A 22,948-nucleotide genomic window follows, 5' to 3' on the forward strand; every position below is an offset into this window, starting at 1 on the left:
TTTGTTGATGGTTAAGCCTTTGCTCTATTTCATTAAACTTTGTACCATGGTGCAGTGGGGGGAGGATGACAGGAGTTGGGGAAAGGATACAAAGCCAAATTAATCACTTTTCCTTCTCATATCAGCTATGATCAAGTTTTGGGAATTTGAATTACCAATGAATTTCAGTTATCTCTGTTGCTCCCCTTTCTTTATTAGCACAAATAGATTGGAATTAACTATGTGGAGAATTAATCATCTTTGAAATATTAATCATTTTTCAAGACCTAGCCCAGATGCTAGCCGTTCCATGAAACTTTATGTGATTTCTCCTCCACTCCCTAAAGTTGGAAATCTTTCCTTAGACATTATATAGCATAGCACTTTATATATCTCTGTTAGGCTATTCTCTTCTACATTAGCAATAATTATGTAGTTATTATAAATTGGGATCCTGCTAGACTAATTACAAGACCCTAGTCTTGTAAATAGATTTTTATTCCCATTTTACAGATGATGAAACTGATACTCAGGGACTGTGAGATGATTTGACTTGTCCAGGGTTATGTTACTAGTAAGTTGCAGAAATAGGACTTGAACCTAGAGACTGTGTAGGTGAGCTTGGACAAATCATTTCACTTGGGGCGGGGGGTGGTCTTAGGTGCTTGTTTCAACTATAATATGAATGGGCTGGACTTGATCTCTGATTTCAGTGATTAGAACATAGTAAATACTTGCTTAATCACTATCTACTGAAATATTAAAGTCTTGTAATACTGCCGCTCCTGGGGTCCGTGCTACAAGGTGTCTTATAATGAAGTCCATTACTTACCCTAATATTGAATTCTGCTCAGTAGTAAAGTAGATAAGACCTCATTCAACTGGTCCTGTCCCCAGGGCCCCTCAAACTAGCTTAATACTACTAGTACTATACAGTTTAGCTTCATTTATATGTTAAATAGATTTTTGTGGGAAGGTCTGGGAAATTAACTACTGTTAATTTCAGTTTTTCTATGAGGGAATAAATTCCCAGCTCTAGCAAGATCACAGACTTTTGGAATAAGAGTAAATTTATGAATTGAATAAATTGAGAGGTGCCTGTATTCTTTATACTTTGCTTTTACTGACTGAATTTGTTCATAGTCAGTGCTTAATAAGTGTCTGTGTTTAATAATTACCTGTACAAATAGGTTTTTGTGGGTTGGACTAGATAGTTGTTGCAGTCCCTTTTGACTCAGATTTTGTAATTCTGAAAAGCATCATTTGTCCCTAAAGTCTCAGCGTAGTTTGAACTTATTAAAAGCTGCATTAAGATTTTTGGGACAGGGGTGGAGCCAAGATAGCCACATGAAAACAGCTTCTTACCGGAGCTCGCTCACAAGTTCTGTCAGATTCCTATAAAAAACTGAATTTGAGCAGATTTGAGAGAGTTAGAAACTGCAAGCAGTCTTGAGTGGGGCAAATTTCCAAGCCAGGAGAGTCTGAAAGGCCGAAGGAACGAATCTGTAGGCTTGGAGAGTGCTCTGCGTGCAGAGCTGCTCCAGAGAGCACCAAAGTGGAAGCGGCCAGGAAAACCCACGTGGGAGACAGGCTGGGAGGAAGCTGGGCGCCCGAAACCGGTGGAGATCCCTAGGCCTCCCAACACAGGAAGTCTATGGAAGCGAGGAGAGGCAGCGCAAAGCCACCTGCTGCAAGACATCAAGTCCTGAGGCTTGCAGCCCAAAGGTATGAAATGCGGCTTCTTGAATTTCCCGTAGACATAATGGCCAGGTAAACAGCTCTAATCCCTCCCCTCCCCACCCAGAGAATTCCTCGGGAAAAAAATGCTGAAATAGAAGAGACAGAAGTGGGGCTTCAGTGGCCGAGTACAGGGAGTTCCTGAGTCCCAGAGGGGCAGAGCCAGCATGGGTCAACACCAGGAATCCAGATATTCTCTTGCTCCCCCAGGGGAAGTGCCAGACACCAGCTCAAACAACAAAGAGCTGAGACCATTGCTGAAGAGCAACAGTGCTGGAGAACAACCCCTGGGGAAGACACCTCAGGCAGCCAGACCCCTCCCCCACACCTGAGGATACTGAAGGCTATAATTCACAAAGCCAACAACTAGACTCACAATCCCCAGAATAAGAAAGCTGGGACAGAGAGCCCTGAGCCCCAAAAGCAGAAATTTATTGTAAAGCCAGGAAAAGGCTAACCAGCATGAAGAACACAAAAAAACTGAGGACCATTGATTCTTTTTATGGAGATAGGCGTGATCAAAATACCAACTTGGAAGAAGATAGCAATGACACTATACCCACATCTGATACCTCAAAAGGTAGTGTGAACTGGTCTCAAGGCCAAAAAGCATTACTGGAAGAGCTAAAGGAGGATTTTAAAAACCAAATTAGAGAGGTTAAAGAAAAAATGGAAAAAAAAATGGAAAAAATGGGGAAAAAAATCCACTGACGAAATCAAGTCCCTAAAGAATAAGATTGGCAAAATGGCTACGGAGATTCAGAATCTAAATAGAGAAAATGACACCCTGAGAGGTAAAATCAACCAATTGGAAAAGGAGTCTCAAAAGCAAAATGAAGACAGTAACTCATTAAAAATTGGAGTAGAGCAAGTGGAAGCTAAAGACTCCATGAGGCATCAAGAAGTAGTAAAACAAAACGTAAAGAATGAAAAAATAGTAAAAAATGTGAAATATCTGATTGGGAAAACAACTGACCTGGAAAATAGATCCAGGAGAGACAATTTAAGAGTTATTGGTCTACCAGAAATCCACGATGAAAAGAAGAGCCTTGACAGTATCTTTGAAGAAATTATCAAAGATAACTGCCCAGAGGTCCTAGAACCAGAGGGCAAAATAGTTATTGAAAGAATTCACCAATCACCCCCTGAAAGAGATCCCAAACTGAAAACACCAAGAAATATTATAACAAAATTTCAGAAGAGGAGAAAATGCTGCAAGCAGCCAAAAAGAAACAATTCAAATATCGTGGAACTACAGTCAGGATGACGCAGGATCTCTCAGCGTCTGCATTAAAAGACAGGAGAAATTGGAATATGATATTCCAAAGGGCAAAGGAGCTGGGCCTACAACCAAGGATCAACTATCCAGCAAAATTAAGCATAATTTTTCAGGCAAGGAGACGGATATTCAACGAAATAAGGGAATTCCAGACCTTCCTGATGAAAAGGCCAGAACTCAATGGAAAATTTGATCTCCAAATACAAAACTCAAGAGAGACATAAAAAGGTAAACAAGGGGAAAACCCCCCACAAGCCTTACTAATCAATAAGGGCAAATCATTTGCATCTTTATATAGAATTATATTGTCTTATGTATGTTTTATATATATATACATATATATGTCAACCTTGAGAATAGTACAGGTATTATGACAATTGAAAGGGATACACATAGACTGTGAATGTCTGTATAAAATAACTGATATAAGGATAAAAAATATAATTAAGAGATGTAAAGGGAGGGCTTTGAGAGAAGAGGTAAGGAGGTAGTAGAAAAGGGTAAATTACACCAAATGAGAAGGCACAAAAACACATTTTAGTAGAGGGAAAGAAGGTCAGGAGAAGAGCAGTATTTGATCTTTACTGTCATCTGATCTGGTTCAAGAAGGGCATAACATACCCTGATAAGTATAGAAATCTAACTCGTCCTACAGGAAGTAGGAGGGGAAAGGGGGAAAAAGGGAGGGGAGTGGTCAGAAGGGATGGGGAATAGGATGGAGAAAAAGACATAGATAGAAATCATAACTGTGAATGTAAATGGGATGAACTCTCCCATAAAACGGAAGCAGATAGGAGAATGGATTAAAAACCATAATCCTTCAATATGCTGTTTACAGGAAACACATTTGAAACAGGGGGATACACACAGGGTAAAGATAAAAGGCTGGAGTAAAATATATTGTGCCTCAGCTAAAGTAAAAAAAGTAGGTCTGGCAATCCTAATCTCAGACAAAGCAGAAGTAAAGGTAGATTTAATTAAGAGATAAGGAAGGACACTACATTCTGCTAAAAGGCACCATAAACAATGAAGCAATATCTTTGTTTAACATATATGCACCAAGGGTATGGCATACAGATTCTTAGAGGAGAGGTTAAGGGAGTTACAGGAAGAAATAGACAGCAAAACTGTAACATTGGGAGACTTCAACCTTCCCCTTTCTGAACTTGATAAATCTAACCTCAAAATAAATAAGAAAAAAGTTTAGGAAGTGAACAGAATTTTAGAAAAGGCAGATATGGTAGACCTCTGGAGAAAACTGAATGGGGATAAAAAGGAATATACTTTCTTCTCAGTGGTACATGGCACATACTCAAAAGTTGACCATGTACTAAGGAATAAAAACCTCACAATGCAGTGCAGAAAGGCAGAAGTAGTCAAAGCATACTTTTCAGATCATCATGCAGTAAAAATTATTTGTAACAAAGAACCATGGAAAAATAAGCTAAAAATTAACTGGAAACTAAATAATCTAATTCTAACGAATGAGTGGGCCAAAGAACAAATCAGAGAAACAATTAAAAACTTCATTCAAGAGAATGACAGTAATGAGACAACATACCAAAATTTATGGGATACAGCAAAAGCAGTTCGTAGGGGAAGTTTTATATCTCTAAATGCTTACATGAATAAAATAGAGAAAAAGGAGATCAATGATTTGGGCACACAGCTGAAAAAGCTAGAAAAAGAACAAATTGAAAATCCCCAATTAAATACCAAATTAGAAATACTGAAAATCAAAGGAGAGATTAATAAAATTGAAACCAAGAAAACTATTGAATTAATAAATAAAACAAAGAGCTGGTTTTATGAAAAAAAAAAACCAATAAAATTGATAAACCTTTGGTCAATTTGATTTAAAAAAAGAAGAAAATCAAATTACCAGTATCAAAAATGAAAAGAGTGAGTTCACCTCTAATGAAGAGGAAATCAAAACAATAATTAGGAATTATTTTGCCCAGTTGTATGCCCATAAATTTGACAACCTTAGCGATATGGATGAATATCTACAAAAACATAAACTGCCCAGGTTAACAGAAAAGGAAGTAAAATTTCTAAATAATCCCATCTCAGAAAAAGAAATTGAGCAAGCCATCAGTGAACTCCCTAGGAAAAAATCTCCAGAGCCAGATGGTTTTACATGTGAATTCTATCAAACATTTAAAGAACAATTAACTCCTATACTTTGTAGACTATTTGGGAAAATAGGTGAAGAAGGAGTCCTACCAAATTCTTTTTATGACACAAATATGGTACTAATACCCAAACCAGGTAGAGTCAAAACAGAGAAAGAAAATTATAGACCAATTTCCCTAATGAATATTGTTGCAAAAATTTTAAATAAAATATTAGCAAAAAGACTGCAGCAACTTATCACCAGAATAATACACTATGACCAGGTAGGATGTATTCCAGGAATGTGGGGCTGGTTCAATATTAGGAAAATGATTAGCATAATTGACCATATGAACAACAAAACTAGCAGAAACCATATGATCATCTCAATAGATGCAGAAAAAGCCTTTGACAAAATACAACACCCATTCCTATTAAAAACACTAGAAAGCATAGGAATAAACGGAGCCTTCCTTAAAATTATAAATAGCATCTACCTAAAACCATCAACGAGCATTATTTGTAATGGGGATAAGCTAGATGCATTCCCAGTAAGATCAGGGGTGAAACAAGGATGTCCATTATCACCCCTATTATTCAGTTTGGTACTAGAAATGTTAGCTGTAGCAATAAGAGAAGAAAAAGAAATTGAAGGAATTAGAATAGGCAAAGAAGAAGCTAAGTTAGCACTTTTTGCAGATGATATGATGGTTTACTTAGAGAATCCTAGAGAATCAAGTAAAAAACTGCTTGAAATAATAAACAACTTTAGCAAAGTTGCAGGATATAAAATAAACCCACATAAATCCTCTGCATTCCTATACATTTCTAACAAAGCCCAACAGCGAGAGAAAGAAAGAAATTCCATTCAAAGTTACTGTAGACACTATAAAATATTTGGGAGTCTACCTGCCAAGACAAACCCAGGGCCTGTATGAACATAATTATGAAACACTTTTCATGCGAATAAAGTCAGATCTAAATAAATGGAAAAATATCAGTTGCTCATGGTTAGGCTGAGCTAATATAATAAAAATGACAATTTTACCTAGATTAATCTATCTGTTCAGTGCTATACCAATTGAACTACCAAAAATTATTTTACAGAGCTGGATAAAATAGTAACAAAATTCATCTGGAAAAACAAGAGGTCTAGAATATCTAGGGTATTAATGAAAAGAAATGCTAGAGAAGGTGGCCTAGCCATACCAGATATTAAACTGTACTATAGAGCAGCAGTCATCAAAACTACCTGGTACTGGCTAAGAAACAAGAGTTGTGGATCAGTGGAATAGAATAGCTACACAAGATGGAGAAGTCAACGACTATAGCAATCTACTCTTTGATAAACCCAAAGAGTCCCAGCTTCTGGGCTAAGAATTCACTATTTCACAAAAACTGTTGGGAAAATTGGAAAAAGGTAGGGCAGAAAGTGGGCATAGACCAATATCTTACACCATATACCAAAATAAAGTCAAAATGGGTTCATGATTTAGGAATAAAGGCTGAAACTATAAGCAGTCTGGGAGAGCAAAGAATAGTTAACCTATCAGATTTATGAAAAAGAAACACATTCATGACCCAACAAGAGAGAGAGAGCATTACAAAATGCAAAATGGATAATTTTGATTATGTTAAATTGAAATGTTTTTGTACAAAAAAAGCCAATGCAACAAAGATTAGGAGGGAAGCAGAAAATTGGGAGAAAATCTTTACAGCTAGTGTCACTGATAAAGGCCTCATTTCTAAAATATACAGGGAACTGAGCCAAATATATAGGAATACAAGTCATTCCCCAATTGAGAAATGGTCAAACGATATGAACAGACAGTTTTCAGAGGAAGAAATTAAAGATATCTATAGGCATGTGAAAAAATGCTTGAAATCACTACTGATTAGAGAAATGCAAATCAAAACAACTCTTAGATACCACATCTCTCCTGTCAGATTGGCTAAAATAACAAAACAGGAAAATGATAAATGCTGGAGAGGATGTGGGAAAATTGGAACATTGTTACATTGCTGGTGGAGTTGTGAACTGATCCAGCCATTCTGGAGAACAATTTGGAACTATGCCCAAAGGGCTATAAAAATGTTCATACCCTTTGACCCAGCAGTACCACTTCTGGGGTTGTATCCCAAAGAGATCACACAAGTGGGAAAAGGACCCATATGTACAAAAGTATTTATAGCGGCTCTCTTTGTGGTAGCAAAGAATTGGAAATCAAGGGGATGCCCATCAGTTGGTTGAACAAGCTGTGGTATTTAAAGGTAATGGAATACTATTGTGCTATAAGAAATAGGGATGATACAGACTTCGTAACAACCTGGAAAAACCTACACGACATAATGCTGAGTGAGCGGAGCAGAGCCAGGAGAACATTATACACAACCACAGATATATGGATTCTGTGAGGACTAACCCTGACAGACTTCGCTCTTCTCAGCAACACAATGTGCAAAGACAACTCCAAAGGACTCACGATGGAGAATGCTATCTACATCCAGAGAAAGAACTATGAAGTATGAATGCAGATTGAGGCACACTTCATGTTTGCCATTTTTCCCCCGTTTTTTTTTCTCTCTTTTGTTTTTGTTTTGGGTTGTTTTTTTTTTTTTTTGTTCTGTTTCTTCTTTCTCATGATTCATTCTATTGGTCATAATTCTTCTCCACAACTTGACTAGTGTGTAAATTAATTCAATTCGAAGTTATACATGGAAGTTATATGGGATTCCATGCCGTCTTGGGGAGAGGCGGGGGAGGGAGGGAAGAAAATCTGGAACTCAAAATTATGTAGAACCGTGTGTTGTAAACTAAAAATAAAAAATAAAAAGATGAGGGAAAAAAAGATTTTTGGGACACCCTATATATCAGTGTGCTACGGTGGTCTCAAATGTAGTTCCTCAGGTGTGTCAGTCTAGTTTAAATTGTGCAGAGTTCATGAGACACAAGTTGTCTTCAGATGTATCCCCGGTGGCCTGCATCCTTTTGGACCTTTTTGGTGTTTCAGCAGAGAGGGAGACTAAAGAAGGAAGGTTTGTAAGTCCCTGCCTTTCATTCTTTTCTGTGCATGAAAAGAAAACACTGCCAAGGCATAATTCAAGCAGCTCTACCAGTCTGTTAGAATGTGAAACCCCAAGAATCTTAGTTTGGCTAGCAAACATTTGATATGAGATTGTAGGGAACAAAGGGTCTCTGTGACCTGGCAGCTGCTTTTCAAAAGTGACATAAGGAGGAGCCTGACTTTAGTTGCTGCACAGCTGCCAGGAGAGGAATTTGCCATGATTTCTGGTGCAATGAATGGTCTTCTAGCACACAGTTAATTTAAGTATTTCATAGAATCATAGAAGATAAGAGGTAGAAGGGGAAACATCTAATTCGCCTCCTCTTCTATCTCGCCTCCACCACCCTTTTTACAAATCAAGAAAGAGAGGCTTCAGATTTTTCCAAAGTCACATGGCCAATAAGGGCCATGGTCCCGGGTCTCTTATGCTGTGCTGCACTGCCTCTTGTGATGATGTGAGAGAGATACAAAAATAAACAAGAGTGCTTCAGCCCTTAGAGACCCTAGTCTTGTAAATAGGTTTTTATTCCCATTTTACAGATGATGAAACTGATGCTTGGGGACTATGAGATGATTTGACTTGTCCAAGGTATGTTGCTAGTAAGTTGCAGAAATAAGACTTGAGCCTAGGCCTTTGTGCTCTTTGCAGGTTATTGTGCTGTGTAAGCTAGGCTGGTGAGCAGTGAATATGGGTGAAAGCCTAGGATTTTACAATTTATTTAGAGAGGAAAGCTCTGATGATGGGTATGGAGCTGGCCTGGACACTCCAGATTATGCATTCCAGCTCCTCATTTTAGAGGAAACTTGAGGCTCAGAGGAGCTAAGTGACAAGGACAAAGACAAATGAGAAATGAGTGGGATAAGGGCTTTAGGAGCTCAGAGCAGGGAGAGATTCACTTCAGGTTGAATTGGACAAGGAAGCTTCCCAAAAAAGGTATTATTTGGGCCATATCTTGAAGGGTGGGAAGAATTGGGTTATCTAGATAAGAGGGAAGTAGAAACCATCCCAGAGAGAGAAGATCATATAGGCAAAGGTGTTCAAGGCCTATTGGGGACTGGAAATGGACCCTTTTGGGTGGAGCAGATGGCTTCCATCAAAGGAGAGAAGTAGAAGGGTAGTAGTAATCGTAAATGATTGGGGCCAAAGTGTTTAAGGTCCAGAAGGCCATACTTTATTTTGAAGGCAGGATGGTACATCTGGGAATGAGGAATTTTGGACACTAGGCCCAGCACTCTTACCAGTTAGCAAGTCATTAGAGCTATATGCCTCTCTTCATTTCTCCATCTATAAAATGAAGAGTTAGACTAGATGACTTTTGAGGTTCCTTCTGGGTCTTTTATGATGGTCCAGGGGTGAGCTAATGAGCCACTGCTTTAGGATGGTGGAAATAGAAAATAAGGAATGTACTGGAAACCTTTCGAAGGAGTACAGTTTGCACATAGGTGCTAAGTGAATCATTTGTTCAATTGGATTGAATCAGCAGTACTTAGGCCCTGGGTTCGGGGAATAAGAGATAATATGATTGAGGTTTCAAGCCTGGGTGACAGGGAGAATTGGATAACTAAAATTAGGAAGCTGAGAAGCAAGAGCCACTTGGAGGGGGAGATAGTGCATTTTGTTTTAGACATTGAGATGGTGGAGTTCACATGAATGGAAATAGAGGCAGGAGACAGGATAATACTGAGCTGTTCTGGTCAAAGTCCATGTGGAAGAAACAGTGTCCAAGTCTAGGTACTCTATCTTATTTTCATTTGGACTGGACTTAGGATTTCATTGGAGTAGAGAACTCCTGGTGAAGGAAAGCCCTTTCCTGCAGGTCAGCACTTGCTGTGTAATTTCTTGTCTTCTAATGTTAAGAGAGTTAGCTGGAGTCACTGTAATAGGTCTAGTCACATGGTGATTGTCCAGCAGAAACAATTAAAACCCAACTGGTTCGGACTGCTAGTTTGGAGCCTGTCTTGGCTGCTACATTTATTTTAGAAAGTATATTGACAAACACACAGAAGGAGGTGATTGGAATGGTGAAGTGTACTGGGGACGCTGTTCTGTGAGGATCAATTCAAAGTGCTGAGTTTGTTTAGCTTGGAGAAGATGAGACTTGAGGAGGATGTGGTTGCTGAGTATTGGAATTATCTGCTATGTGGAGAGATTAAATGGATTCCACTTGACCTCGGCGGGTCAAAAACTTAAGAGCAATGGATCAAAGTTATTAGGAGACAAATTTAAGCATGAAGTACAGAAAATTACTTGACAATTTAGAGCTTTCCAGAAGTGGAGTATACTGCCTCTGGAGGTAGTAATGACCCTTTGTTTTCTCATCTCTGAAATGGCAACATAGGTAAGCATGGCACTGGCCTTTATAGAGTTGTTGCGAGGGTTAAATGAGACAGCATAGATTTTGAAAACTTTAAATCATTAGATGAATGATCACTATTGGTATGGTTATAGTGACTTTACTTGTTTCTGGAGATCTTCAAGTGGAGGCTGGATGACCACTTGTTTGGAATATTTAGAGGGGTATTCCTCTCTAGGTCTAGATTGTTCTAGTTGTCTTAGTCCCTTGAACCTCCGATCGGCTATGATGAGGGCTTGGTAGAAGTAAAGGTGCTACAAATGTTTATCCACTGGCCTTGTGGAGTTGCCAGCCATTCTTCGTAGAAAGTCAGTTTTGCTATCTAGCTTAGCGAGAAGTTTGCACACCTTTGTTGCTGTGACCCGACACTCTGGCACACCTCTGGCACCACTCTGATAGGCTGAACTCTTAAGAGCTGACTTAACCCTTTGTCTGTCTCAAACTTTTAAAAAATACTCAGGGATGCATGTCAGAAGGACATTAGGAGAACTTATCATACATTCCTAGTTGTATATATAGTGTCTGAATTTGTTGAGTTGATCAGTGTTCCTGTCACAGTTTATTTTATTTTATTTTGTTACTGGACCTATGATTTCATTGGTGTAGGGAGCTCAGGTTGGCACCTCTTCAGCAGCTCAGAGTCTTAGAGAACTGCCTGAGACACTGAGAAGTTAAGTGACTAGTCTCAGATCACAGCCACAGATGGCTGAGGTGCAGCATGACCCCAACTCTTCTGCCTGTCTCCAGGGCCAGGTTTCTGTCCACTGTGCCACAATCCAGTCATTCTGAATCCTTAATATTACCGTTCATCAGTGCATCATTGAATGGTGATGAATGACCCTAGCATCTGCTTGGCAATGTTTTCACAGTACCTGTTTGTATTTTTTGTCTGATTTGAATTTAGCAATGAAATAGGGTTATGGGCTCTACTTGTGCTCTCATTCTTTGTATGCTATTGCCCACTTTTTTTTTTTTAGCATAGATTTGAGAATGGTATAGTGAGGAGAAAGGGTACTAGCCGTGAACCAGCCAGCCTCTGAGGTCCCATGACTCTGGTTCTTGTGTTTCGAGGTGGTGGTTGAGGAGTGGATGAGGTGGGTGATCTGTGGTTTATTTTCCCCTAGGGTTACTAAAATTAAAGGACAAAAATGATCAGAACATGACAGTTCATGAGCATTTGTACCATCCAACTTGCCCAAACAGTGTTGGGTTGGACACTTCTTTTTGGAAATGGAAGACTCCTTATTCTAATACGCATCCTAGAGGTCTTAGTTTCCCTACTTGTAAAATCAGGATATTGAACTGAATAATCTCTAGGGTTCCTTCCAGCACTAATGATCTCTGACTGCAACTCAGGGATGTTTTACTAAGAAGTTATAAGTAAGTTTGATATAGTGAGTCATAGAATCATTTTGATTGTAGAAATTAAGTTTACCATTATTTGGGGATTTCTCTGCTTAATTATGTAGCAAAAGTCTGTTTTCTAGGTGGTCACATCTGACTTAAATTATATACAGTAGGCCTGGGAAACATTTTGTTAGACTAGGAAATGTTTCTAGGCTTTAAGTTCATCCAGCCTGAAAGTAGGCTGTTGGAGTAAAAGTCCAGAATCATGAACTTTTCTTGGTTTTCCTTGGGTTTTTCAGTGTCATATACCAGTATTCTTCACAGCTGAAGTTTTTCTTCTAAGATTTGTAATCCAGCTCAGAAAGGGGAAACTACTAGTCTTGGAATAACTTCAATCCAGCGGTTCTAAACCTTTTTTGTGTCCTGGACTCCTGACCGTCTGTTGAAAGCCAGTGAGCTCTTCTCAGAATCATGTTTTTAAATGCATTAAATAAAATATATGGCAGTACAAAGGAAACCAATTATATTAAAATGTGGTTATCATCGATTTTTAAAAGTTCATAGACCCCTGGCTTAAATAGCATCTTTGCCACCCCCATCTCTTTCCTACCATCCTTCAATTTTGGGCAGCACGGTAAAGGAGACTTGGAGTCAGAAGTGCTGGCTCTATTGCTTACTAGCTGTGGTAGGCCAAATCACAAAGCCTAGCTCCCTAAGCATTCCTCTCTAAAATGATAGGATTGGGTTAAATGACCTCTGAGAAGGCTCTTCCATCTTCACCTCCTTATTCAACCCAAATCTCCCACAGACTCCCTAAAGATAGTTTCTCACAAATGATAGGTAATGTGTAGTCATTGCACCATCTTGTGGCCATGCCTAGTTACTGCACCTCTCCTCTTGGATGGGGGAAGTCAGTGGTTGTGCGGCAGGGTGGGGAAATGGTGGCTCTGCTCAACACCCAGGAATGCAGAAGTAACATCACCTTCTTCCCATTGGCAAAGTCTCCTAGAATAGAAGTATACTGAGCTGGCATCTCTCCTAAGGGATTTCCCTGGTAAACTCTGGACTTGGTGAGCTGAGAATGTCTTAATAGAGAGCCAGTAAGTATTCCCAGGGCAGTCACTAAAGGGAAATACCCCTGAGTAACCCCTCTCATTTTACACTTAGTCTCATCACCTTAGCCATAGGGTTTGTAGTTGGAAGGTATCTTAGAGACAGTCTTGTCCACCCCTGTGCTTTTACAGATAAGGAAACTGAGGTCTGTAGTGCAGAAGTGACTTACTTAGAAGCAGTTAGAAAACAGTGGACCTGCCATTTGAACCCAGGCCCTCTCATTCCAAAGGCAGCGCTCTCCTCACTGCTTCACATGGCTTCTCGGTTTTAAATTTCCCTGTCTGTGTAAAATTAGGCTGTAAAGGACGTTGGCTCTTGCAGCATTGTCCTGTGTCAGAGCAGGGCGTTCTCCATTGTACAGGAAGCATCTGTTTTCCTTCTTTCCCTGCTCTTAAGGGAGCAGCGCCGCCCACATTCTCTCCATGCTCCCCACTGCCGTGTGGCCTTTTTTTTTTTTTCCTGTGCTCCACAACTCTTTTAGCCTTTGGGAAAAACTATTTCTCTTTCCTGACAAAATTGCAAGGGACTTCCTATTTATTTAATAAAGAACCCTGGAATAAGTCAGCAGCTCTGGGTCATAGGACCAGCAAGAGGTAAAACCAGGACTAGGATGTGGATTTTCCCACTGGGTTGCCCTTAAATTCTGTGAAACTAGTTTTGAATTGGTTACTTATATAATAATATACTATATAATTATATGTATAGTTACATATTTAAATACTTTAGAGATTGCTAATAATAGTTTCGTGGAAGAAAAAATTTCATTCCCTGGTAGTTAACCTTCTTGTGATGAGCTTTTGTTGTTGTTCCGGCTGTCTGACTCTTTGTGACCCCGTGGTCGATAGCACGCTAATACTGTCTGTGAGGTTTTCTTGGCAAAGATACTGGAGTGGTTTACCTTTTCCTACTCCAGTGGATTGTAGCAAACAGGTTAAGTGACTTGCCCAGGGTCATACAGCTGGTAAGTATCTGAGGCTGGATTTAAACTCAGGTTTTCCTGACTCCAGTCTTGGTGTTCAATCCACTGAGCCGCATAGCTGCCTCCAAGCTTACCAGAGTTAACTAAGCAGACGTACATATTAGTGCCAAGCCCGTATCTTTGATGTCTTTCCAGCCTGTGGTAGCACCTACCAAACTACATAGCCTTAGAAAACTCCTCACCTTTGTGCTTAGATGAGGACACTACATGTTAGGGTGTATCTAAGGGTGGTGTGTACGTACCGTTGTATTATAGGAAGGATGTTTGATACATTACAGGTACCAGTTTCACAGCTCTGTTTTCCCTCAGCCCCTCCACCATTTTTCATTTCCCTCTTTTGTCTGCTTTGCCTGTCTCCTAGGTATGAGGGGGAACATCAGAGTTAGATCATTTTGCACTTCTCTAATTATTAATGATTTGAGCTTTTTTTTAGTACATAGCTTGATAGCTTGGATTTCTGCCTTAGAAAACTGCCTGTTCCTAAGATTCAGAGCTCAGAAAGGATCTTAGAGATCATCTAGTCAGTTGACTCATTTTACAGATGAGGGACCTGAGGCTTCTGAAAAGAAGGTCTGGCCTTAGGTCACATAGCTAATAAGTAGCAGAAAAAATGGATGCTAATGCTAACTGATAGTGCTTTATGATTTACAAAGCATACTCTGTGCATTAGCCCTTGAATCTTACAACACTGGGAGAGTAAGAGCCCATTTTCCGTTGAAGGAAAGGGGCTCTGGGAAAGTTAAGGGACGCAACCAGGAAGATGGAGATAAAATCCACCCCTGAGCCCTCTGTTGCCAGATGCTGTGCTGCTTCTGTCTTCAGGGAAGTCCAGTTGCTTGCTTCTGCAGGAGTGCCCACCCTAACCTCTGCCTTACTTCTCCCACGTGTTCCCAATGCTTTCCAGCTGTGGGGGAGCTTAATTCAAGACTATTGTCTTTTAATGCCTGTATATTGGAGATCAGGAAAAGTTATTGATGTTGTTATTTATCATCACTGCTAGGAATGAACAGAACAAGAGGAGAAAAACTAAGAATTTGGTTTGACTCCATAAAAGTAACATTAATGATAGTCATTTACGTAAATCACTTATCATTTATAATGAATTGTGCAATACAGTACTAATTATGCATATTATTAAACATGTCAAATTAACATTTATAAGTTGATTACAGTAATAAACCATGTATAGACACTCATTCTTCATAATTTGTTCTTGGGGTGAAGCTCACAATTCACATCAGCTCAGAGTTCTCTCCCCTATTTGCTCCAGGCTCAGTGTTTGCTATTTGTGGCCCTTATCCTTACCGACACCATCTTCTCTACTTGTGTTCTTCATCCCTTCTCCATGGGTTTGCCCCTTCATATATTAACTTCCCCCAGAGTTCCAGGAATATATCTAATAGTCCAGTTTGGCTGGAAGGAGGAGGGAATAAAAGGTGGGAAAAGAAGGTTGAAGTTAGATTTTGGGGGGCCCTAAATGTCAGGCTGAAGAATTTGCCTTTTATCCTAGGGGTTATTGGGAGCCACTGAAGGCTTGAGGAGTTTGAGGAGGGAAGAATGACATGGTGAGATGTGTTTTAGGAAGGTGAATTTGGCATCTGTGGAGAATGGATAGGAGGGGAGAATAACTGGGGGGAAGGAGACACACGAGTAGATGATAGCAAGTCCAGGCGAGAGGTGAGATGGGTAGGTGTGTAGTAGGTGTTGTGCAACTGGCTCAAACTGGTGACTAGGAGGGTGTATGGGAGAGCTTTGAACAGAAATAGGGAAGAGGAAGAGGGGCAGGTTTCAGGGGAAGGATGATAACTTTCATTTGGGACATGTTTACCTTGAGATGTCTTTGGGATGGTGTGTGTGTGTGTGTGTGTGTGTGTGTGTGTACACATATACATACACAGCAGGAACACGAAGGCTGGGTAGACATGTTGTTCTGTAAATTGAAACAGTGGGTGTTCTCGTTCATATATACAAGGTGATAATCATTTTCCCAAAATGGAAAAGATAGAAAAATCTCCTTTTCACAGGAACAGGAGACAGATGGATTTTATGACATGTGGGATGTTGGATAGGAGTTGTTAAACAAAATTGTACTGTACTTGAGTGATGCCTAGTGCCTATGTATGTATAACAAAAAAATTAATTCTAAATTGATTTTTTTTTTCAGTCCTATTTTGTTACCGATTATGATCCAACAATTGAAGATTCATATACTAAACAGTGCGTGATAGATGACAGAGCAGCGCGCCTGGACAGTAAGTCATTCCATGTCACTTTTCATTCCATTCAAGTATATAAAAGCTTCTCCTACAGCCTTCTTGCAGTATTTTTTCTCATGGTATGAAGGTGACTCTAAGCTCTAGAAGGGCTTGAAAGGACTCGACGACAGACTGCATCTTTTGACCAAGAACCATCTTAGCTAAATTCGGAGAGACTCAGCCACCATGGCATGCAGACTATAGGAGGGCTGTGGTCCATTTTGGTGGTACTCTTGAAATTCTGAACTGTCGTAGTTTAGATTAAGGAATCAGTTACAGAGTTGGAAAGGTCCAGCTCCTGCCCAAATCATGACTGCCACTGACCAGTGGTCATCTACCCAGTTCCTGCTTGAAAATAGGAAACTCAGTACTTCTCAAGGCAATGAATTTCTTTTTTGAATAGTTCTGTTAGAACAAATCTACTTATCCTGCGTGATAACTCCTTAAATATTTCAAGACAGCTACCTTTCTATAACCTGTCTTGGCTCTGCTACTCCCTCCCTGTGTCTTAACTAGCTTCAACATCATGATCTCTGTCTGAAGTGTAATATGATCCTCAATACCAAACATAATAATTGTACCATTGATTCTAGGTTCTAAAAAAGCTCTTTCTGTCATTAAAGTGAAGTTTTTTTCCCCCATGGGGTGAGGGAATGCATGATTATAACTCACTTTTAAAAACTGTTCTCAACCTTAAAAGCTGAAATGAACTCTATATGATTAGAACATTAATTTTATATGTTACAGTGGATTAGAATTTCTAGTGCTCAGGCTCTATTGTACCAGTACTTTTGTGACTTATTAAGCTCTGTCAGATCTAGTTTCATAAAGAAGCACCGTGGCTTAGTGAAAAAGAGATGGACTTGGAGCCAGGAGACCTGTGATGACATCCTGACATGTTGCCCTCCTCTTTAGAGTGTGAGCTCCTTAAGGCCAGGGTCTGTTTTTGTACTTCTTTGTATCCCCAGGGCTTTGCACAGTGCTTGGAACATAGACATGTAATAAAAGCTGATTGAATGACTATAATCCTTATTGGCTTTATGACCATGAATATATTGCTTCTTCTCCAGGCCTCAGTTTTCATCTGTAAAATCTATAAAATACTGCATCACGTAGTTTGGAGTTGTGAAGAAAGCACTTTGTAAACCTGAAATCACTGTTTATATGTATTACAGTGATTTAGTTGTAATGTCTTTTTAATTGGGAAGCCTTTGGTAAGGCTGGGGTGGGTGGGTGGGGGAATCATCTTTAAAAGTGCATATACAACTGTGTCTCCATTTTATTTCTGTCTAGTTCTCGACACTGCAGGTCAAGAAGAGTTTGGGGCAATGAGAGAACAATATATGAGGACTGGAGAGGGCTTTTTGCTGGTTTTTTCAGTCACTGATAGAGGAAGGTATGTATAAGTGTTATAGTGTTAGACCAACAAGATGGGTCCAAACCTCCTCTTTTGAATCATATTTGTATTTTCTGTTTCTTTTTTTTTTAAAGAATGAAGGATAATTTTGAGCATGAAAATGGAATTTATGAATTACTATGAATGATATTGTTTAACATATGATCTGATGACGAGTTACCCAACAGTTTCATTTGTATTTTTGGTTTTAGCTTTGAAGAAATCTATAAATTTCAAAGACAGATTCTCAGAGTAAAGGACCGCGATGAATTTCCAATGATTTTAGTTGGTAACAAAGCAGATCTTGACCATCAAAGACAGGTAAGTTTCATGACTATTAATTACTATTCCATGTCATGTAATAGTGAAGATAAACTCAGGTATGTGTATTTCAAAGGTTTGTACTACACATTTTGAAAATACTGAGTTTGATAACCTCATAAAAGATATATACATCAAATGAGAAAAAGAAAACCGACTTTCAGAAAATTTATCATCTTTCATTGTCATTCATTTCATTAAATTGTAGCATACAGTTGGAACATTGACTGAATGAGGAGTTGTGCTACTTCCTGTCATCTTGTTTTTCTTTCCCCTACAATCATAATCCCGCCTCCTGGTCACTGAGGCCCTGAGAAGCGAGGCAGTACTCTCTCATTGGGAGTCCAGTCCTTTGCCCACTACAGCAGGATTGACTTAATTGCAGTTTCTGCCTTTGTGGGTTTTGTTAAAAATGGTTGTTCTCTGATTTTGTGTGTGTTGATTCCTTTTAGGCCTATAGCTTAGGGAGCTACACATCTAAGCAACATATAGTGAAAATCCTATTGAAAATCTTTGTAAATCAGTATGAACTTTGATTATTATTGTAGTGACTTTCTCATAGAGATGTCACCAGAAGATTCATTTTAGATGGAAAAGATGGTTTGTAGGCTCTCCAGCCTGAGACAGGAGAATAGAGGAAAGGAAATAGTTGCTTTCATAGCGCATCTGAACACTGGGCCAACTCCCTGCTCAGGCTTTACGAGGAGGATGAAGCAGGGATTCTGAACTTGGGTCTGTGAACTTGTTTAGTGTTTTAAAAATATTTTTTAATAACTGTATTTCAATATAATTGGATTCCTTTGTAATTGTATGCATTATAAACATGATTCTGAGGATCCTGTCAAAGGAGACTGTGATACAAAAAAGATCATGAACCCCTGGTATAGATGGATAAACTTGCCATGAAGCTACCAGAGGAAGCAGCGCAGTGTGGTAGAAAACATCTGAAATGAAGTGAGGAGAGACCTGGGTTCAAATCCCAACCCACACATAGGAGCTTTCCTGAAGCCCTGGTTACTCAGCTTCTTTGAGGCTTTAATTCCTCATCTGTAAATTGGGGGTGGTAATACTGGTACTGCTACTTTAGGGGGTTGTTACTAGGACAGTGATATAAATGTGAGCTTGATGATCCCAGCATCATTTATAGCTAAAAATCAAAAGGAGCACAGCAGACATGCAAAATGGAACAAATCTGCCAATCTCCCTTCTATTGGTTCACTCTCATTGGCAATAAAAAAGGAACCATTACACTCTGCAACTCCCTTTTTCAGTGCATCCTTTGAGGTGATAGAAGGTGAAGTCAGAACAGACAGCTAGTCTTCATACGCACTTAACATAAAAACGTATAGATGCATCCTGCCTTCTTAAGAACTTTCAAAGAACGAAACAGGTCAGACAGTTAACAGAAGGAGAACCAAGATGACATTCCCATGCAGATTTAATTCTTACCTCCTATAAATCGTTATGCTAGTAGTCTCTGTGAGTATCAGGGATATTCTTTGTGAAAACAAGGAAAGGAGCCCTAAGCCCCTTAATGTTACAGTCAGGACACTGAGGCCTAAGAAAGTCAAGTGATTTGCCCAGAGTCATCAGGACCTCTAGTTCCAGAGTCACACTTTTCCCACTGACTGGGCTTCCTCCTAGGCATCCTGTTTAAACCCACATTAAGATTTCCCATTGATGCCGTAGTTCTCCAAATTCTCTTATTTGCAGGTGTTGTGATATTTATTTCATCAAGCTCTGGAGCACCACAAAGCTTCCTTCAACGAAATCTGCAGTAATGTGAAAGATATTGGTTTAATCATTTACACCGGAAAAACAAAGTGAATAAAAATGCATATTGCCCAGATGATGGTCTGCTCTTGGATGGCAGCCCATTGAATTAGTCTTTCCATATGTGTATTTTGGACAGGTTCTACAGATGCATAATGAATGAGCTGGGCCCAGAATGGAGGAGGAGGAAAAAGACAGCACAGGGCTTTCAATGATGCCAAACTGCCTGGCACTGGAAAAGCTCGTCTCTTTAGTATCAGTATTCTCAGTGAGGCACTGTTCCTATCAGTCATGCAACACTATAAGTTCATAGTTAAACCTGACAAATAACCCAGAGGACAATGGAAGGAAGCATAGTTAGATGTAAACAATCTATAGAACAGCAGCTCATGCAAAAAAATGTCATGAGAGATATTATGTATGAGCAGAAAAGATGGAGATGCTGTCATGTAAGGACAGGGAGAGACAGCAGATATAAAGTCCACTGAATTTTTATGGGAATACGCAAGCAAGAATTAGGATGAATAAGAAGCTTGTGGAAGGGTTAGATTCTGCATGGGTGGAAGCAGTAACCAGGCTCAGAAAATAATGTAGCCATCAAAGCAAGGTAATGTGTGTAGACTTAAGTTGTTAATTGTAGAGTCCTTAATGTAGCTCTGCTTACTAGCCTCAGAGGTCTCTGATGCTGAGAGAGAATCTGAGACCTGTGTGAGGAGCGATGAGTGTCCTGTTTTACAGATGAGAAACAAGTCTCAGAAAGGGTGAGTGACTTGCGCAGGAATCACATATCTAGTAAGTGTTCAAGTTGAAATTTGAACTTGGGTCTTTTGACTCTTAAGATTAATGGCAGGGTTGAACTCGGTCATTTACCAGCTGTGTAACTTTAAGCAAGTCACCTTCCTTCTCTCGTCCTCAATTTCCTCATCTACAAAATGAAAAGATTAGATTATATAACTTTTAAGTTCCCTTGAATCTTTGATCAGGACTAAATTCCACTGCTGATATTCTTTTTTTTTCTTTTGGAGATTGTGATTTCATCATCCAATTAAAATTTTTATTGTGGGGTTTTTTTGTTATTATTGTTTAAAAAATTTATTCATTTAACAACAAAAAAAAATTTCACACATAGTAGCCCATAAAAGATAACTATACGAATATAGAAATTTATTACATTTAGCTTGCTTTCCTAAAAAACAATTTTGTGTGTGTGTGTGTGTGTGTGTGTATTCAGCATATTGCTTCCAAAACTGTTGTCCTTATCCCCTTCTGAACTTCATTAATTTTTCTATTTTCCATTTTCTTTTAAATGCTCCAGTGGCGTCTCTTTTTTTCTTTTTGGCACTATCACTCCTAGTTATCTCTCCTCCTTAAATACCTTTCCGTATTGAAAAGAAGAAAAAAGCCTTTATGACACATAACCAGAGGCCACATGTTGATCATGTCTGAAAGTTATGTTTCTTGGCATTTTGGTCTCTCAACCTCTGTCAGGAACTGGGGAGTGTGCTCTGTCCTCTCAGGTTGTGGCTGGTCATTATGCTGATTATAGTTCTTAAGCCTTTCAAAATGGTTTTTTGTTGCTGTTGTCTTTTTTTTTACAGTTGCATTGTTGTTTAATAGCTTATGTTTTCACATTACCTACATCCCCAGTGTATCCTTTCTGTTCCCTTTGCCATGGAACCATCCCTTATATAGTGTCTGAAAAGTCTCAGTGTGGTTTTAAGCTTTAATAACTTAAGATGAACAATTAGAACAAATAGGAACTTATTAAAAACTTTTAAAAGGTTAATTTAATATTGATGTTTCTTATTAAAAATTCAGTATGTAACTACTTTCTGCTATATATCACTCTAGTCAAATTTTGAACTTTGTTTAAAAAACAAAAACGATTTCATTTGTAATCCTAACCTTGCATTTTTAATCCTAAGCCTCATTCCAAAGACTGAGGTTTTGGTGTAACCTCACAAGGAAACATCTAATGAAAATAGACCAAGTGATTGAGGTGGGCACACGAGATCCTCCATGAATATCTACTAACCAATAGGTTTGAGAAAATGTCATCCAAAAACCTTTGCATATGCAATTCATGCTGATAGGGTGCCTTGTCTTATCAAAGTTAAAAAATCATTGTTCAGAATTTTGAAAACTAAGTAAATGTAAAATAATTTGAAATAATTAAAATATAATGAATTTTTATTGTGAGTTTGTGGCATTTATGAAGTAAATGAAGCTTAAAACTACAGTAAGAATTTTGGGATACCTTGTATAGCCAAGGAATAAAAAAGAAAAAAAAATTCAGCAAAACTAGCCAACATATAGAACAAGTCTGACATTATCCAGTGTTCTATACCCATAGTCCCCTACTTCTGCAAAGAAGAAGGGGGGGTGACTTCTGTATTTTTTATTTGGACCAAGCTTGGCTACTATAATTTTGCATTCACTTCCAGTTGGCTTTGTTGTGATTGTTGCAGTCATTATAGTATGTCACTCTCCTGTTTCTGTTTACCCCATTCTGCACTAATTCATGTAAGTTTTTATGGTTCTCTGTGTTCATAATGTTCACCACTTCTTATGGCACAGTAATATTCTGTCATGTACCATGACGTGTGGATGGGCATCTGCTTCATTAAAAATTCTTTACTATTATAAAAAGTGCTGGTATAGATATTTTGATGTTTATTGGGCCTTTCTTGTTATCATTGATACCCTGGAGGTATATTTCTGGCAGTGGGCCCAAAGATGTAAATATTTTAAGTCATTTCTTTATGTAATTTCAGGTTGCTTTCTAGTTCATCATTCTGTTTATTAATAGAAAAAATCCATCTGCCTCTAACCATCAGAATTCTAATTTAGGGTTAAAAATATAAGAGATTCTCAGCTATATCCAGAAAGCTCCAAACATTCTATCCAGCTACTTGTCTCTCCATGCCACTTGACATTTTCTGATACAGATGGTGCTTTTTGCTTACCATATTTGGTCATTGGTTTCAGTTGTGTTTGGTCAGAACAGAATAGCTAAGCAGTAATATACTTTAGGGTTAGCCATATCAGCAAGAAATCAAGTGTGTGGCTAGGGGAAAGATCTATTAATGTGCCTCTTCCAATTGTATGATTGAAACAGCTAGTGATAAACTTTTGCCCCTGTGGATTAATAGGTGCTTTGTCAACCAGAACTGTGGGTCAGAAGCAATTGTATTTTTTCCCCCTGCTTTTCTACAGGAAAGGTCAGATTTGAACT

The 22,948-nt window shown here is 38.9% G+C and overlaps 1 protein-coding gene across 1 annotated transcript in view; it reads left to right on the forward strand.

The window, feature by feature from the left end:
• The window catches only part of RRAS2 (RAS related 2), a 98,370-nt gene that overhangs the window by 71,498 nt on the left and 3,924 nt on the right, over positions 1 to 22,948 (forward strand). Inside the window, exons 2-4 of the mRNA XM_036764825.1 lie at positions 16,133 to 16,220; positions 17,517 to 17,619; positions 17,832 to 17,940. Of these exons, the coding sequence (XP_036620720.1) occupies positions 16,133 to 16,220; positions 17,517 to 17,619; positions 17,832 to 17,940 (300 nt within the window). The remainder of the gene's footprint in view (positions 1 to 16,132; positions 16,221 to 17,516; positions 17,620 to 17,831; positions 17,941 to 22,948) is intronic.

The sequence above is a fragment of the Trichosurus vulpecula genome, chromosome 6 (genome assembly GCF_011100635.1).
Source record: "Trichosurus vulpecula isolate mTriVul1 chromosome 6, mTriVul1.pri, whole genome shotgun sequence".
NCBI classification, from domain to species: domain Eukaryota; kingdom Metazoa; phylum Chordata; class Mammalia; order Diprotodontia; family Phalangeridae; genus Trichosurus; species Trichosurus vulpecula.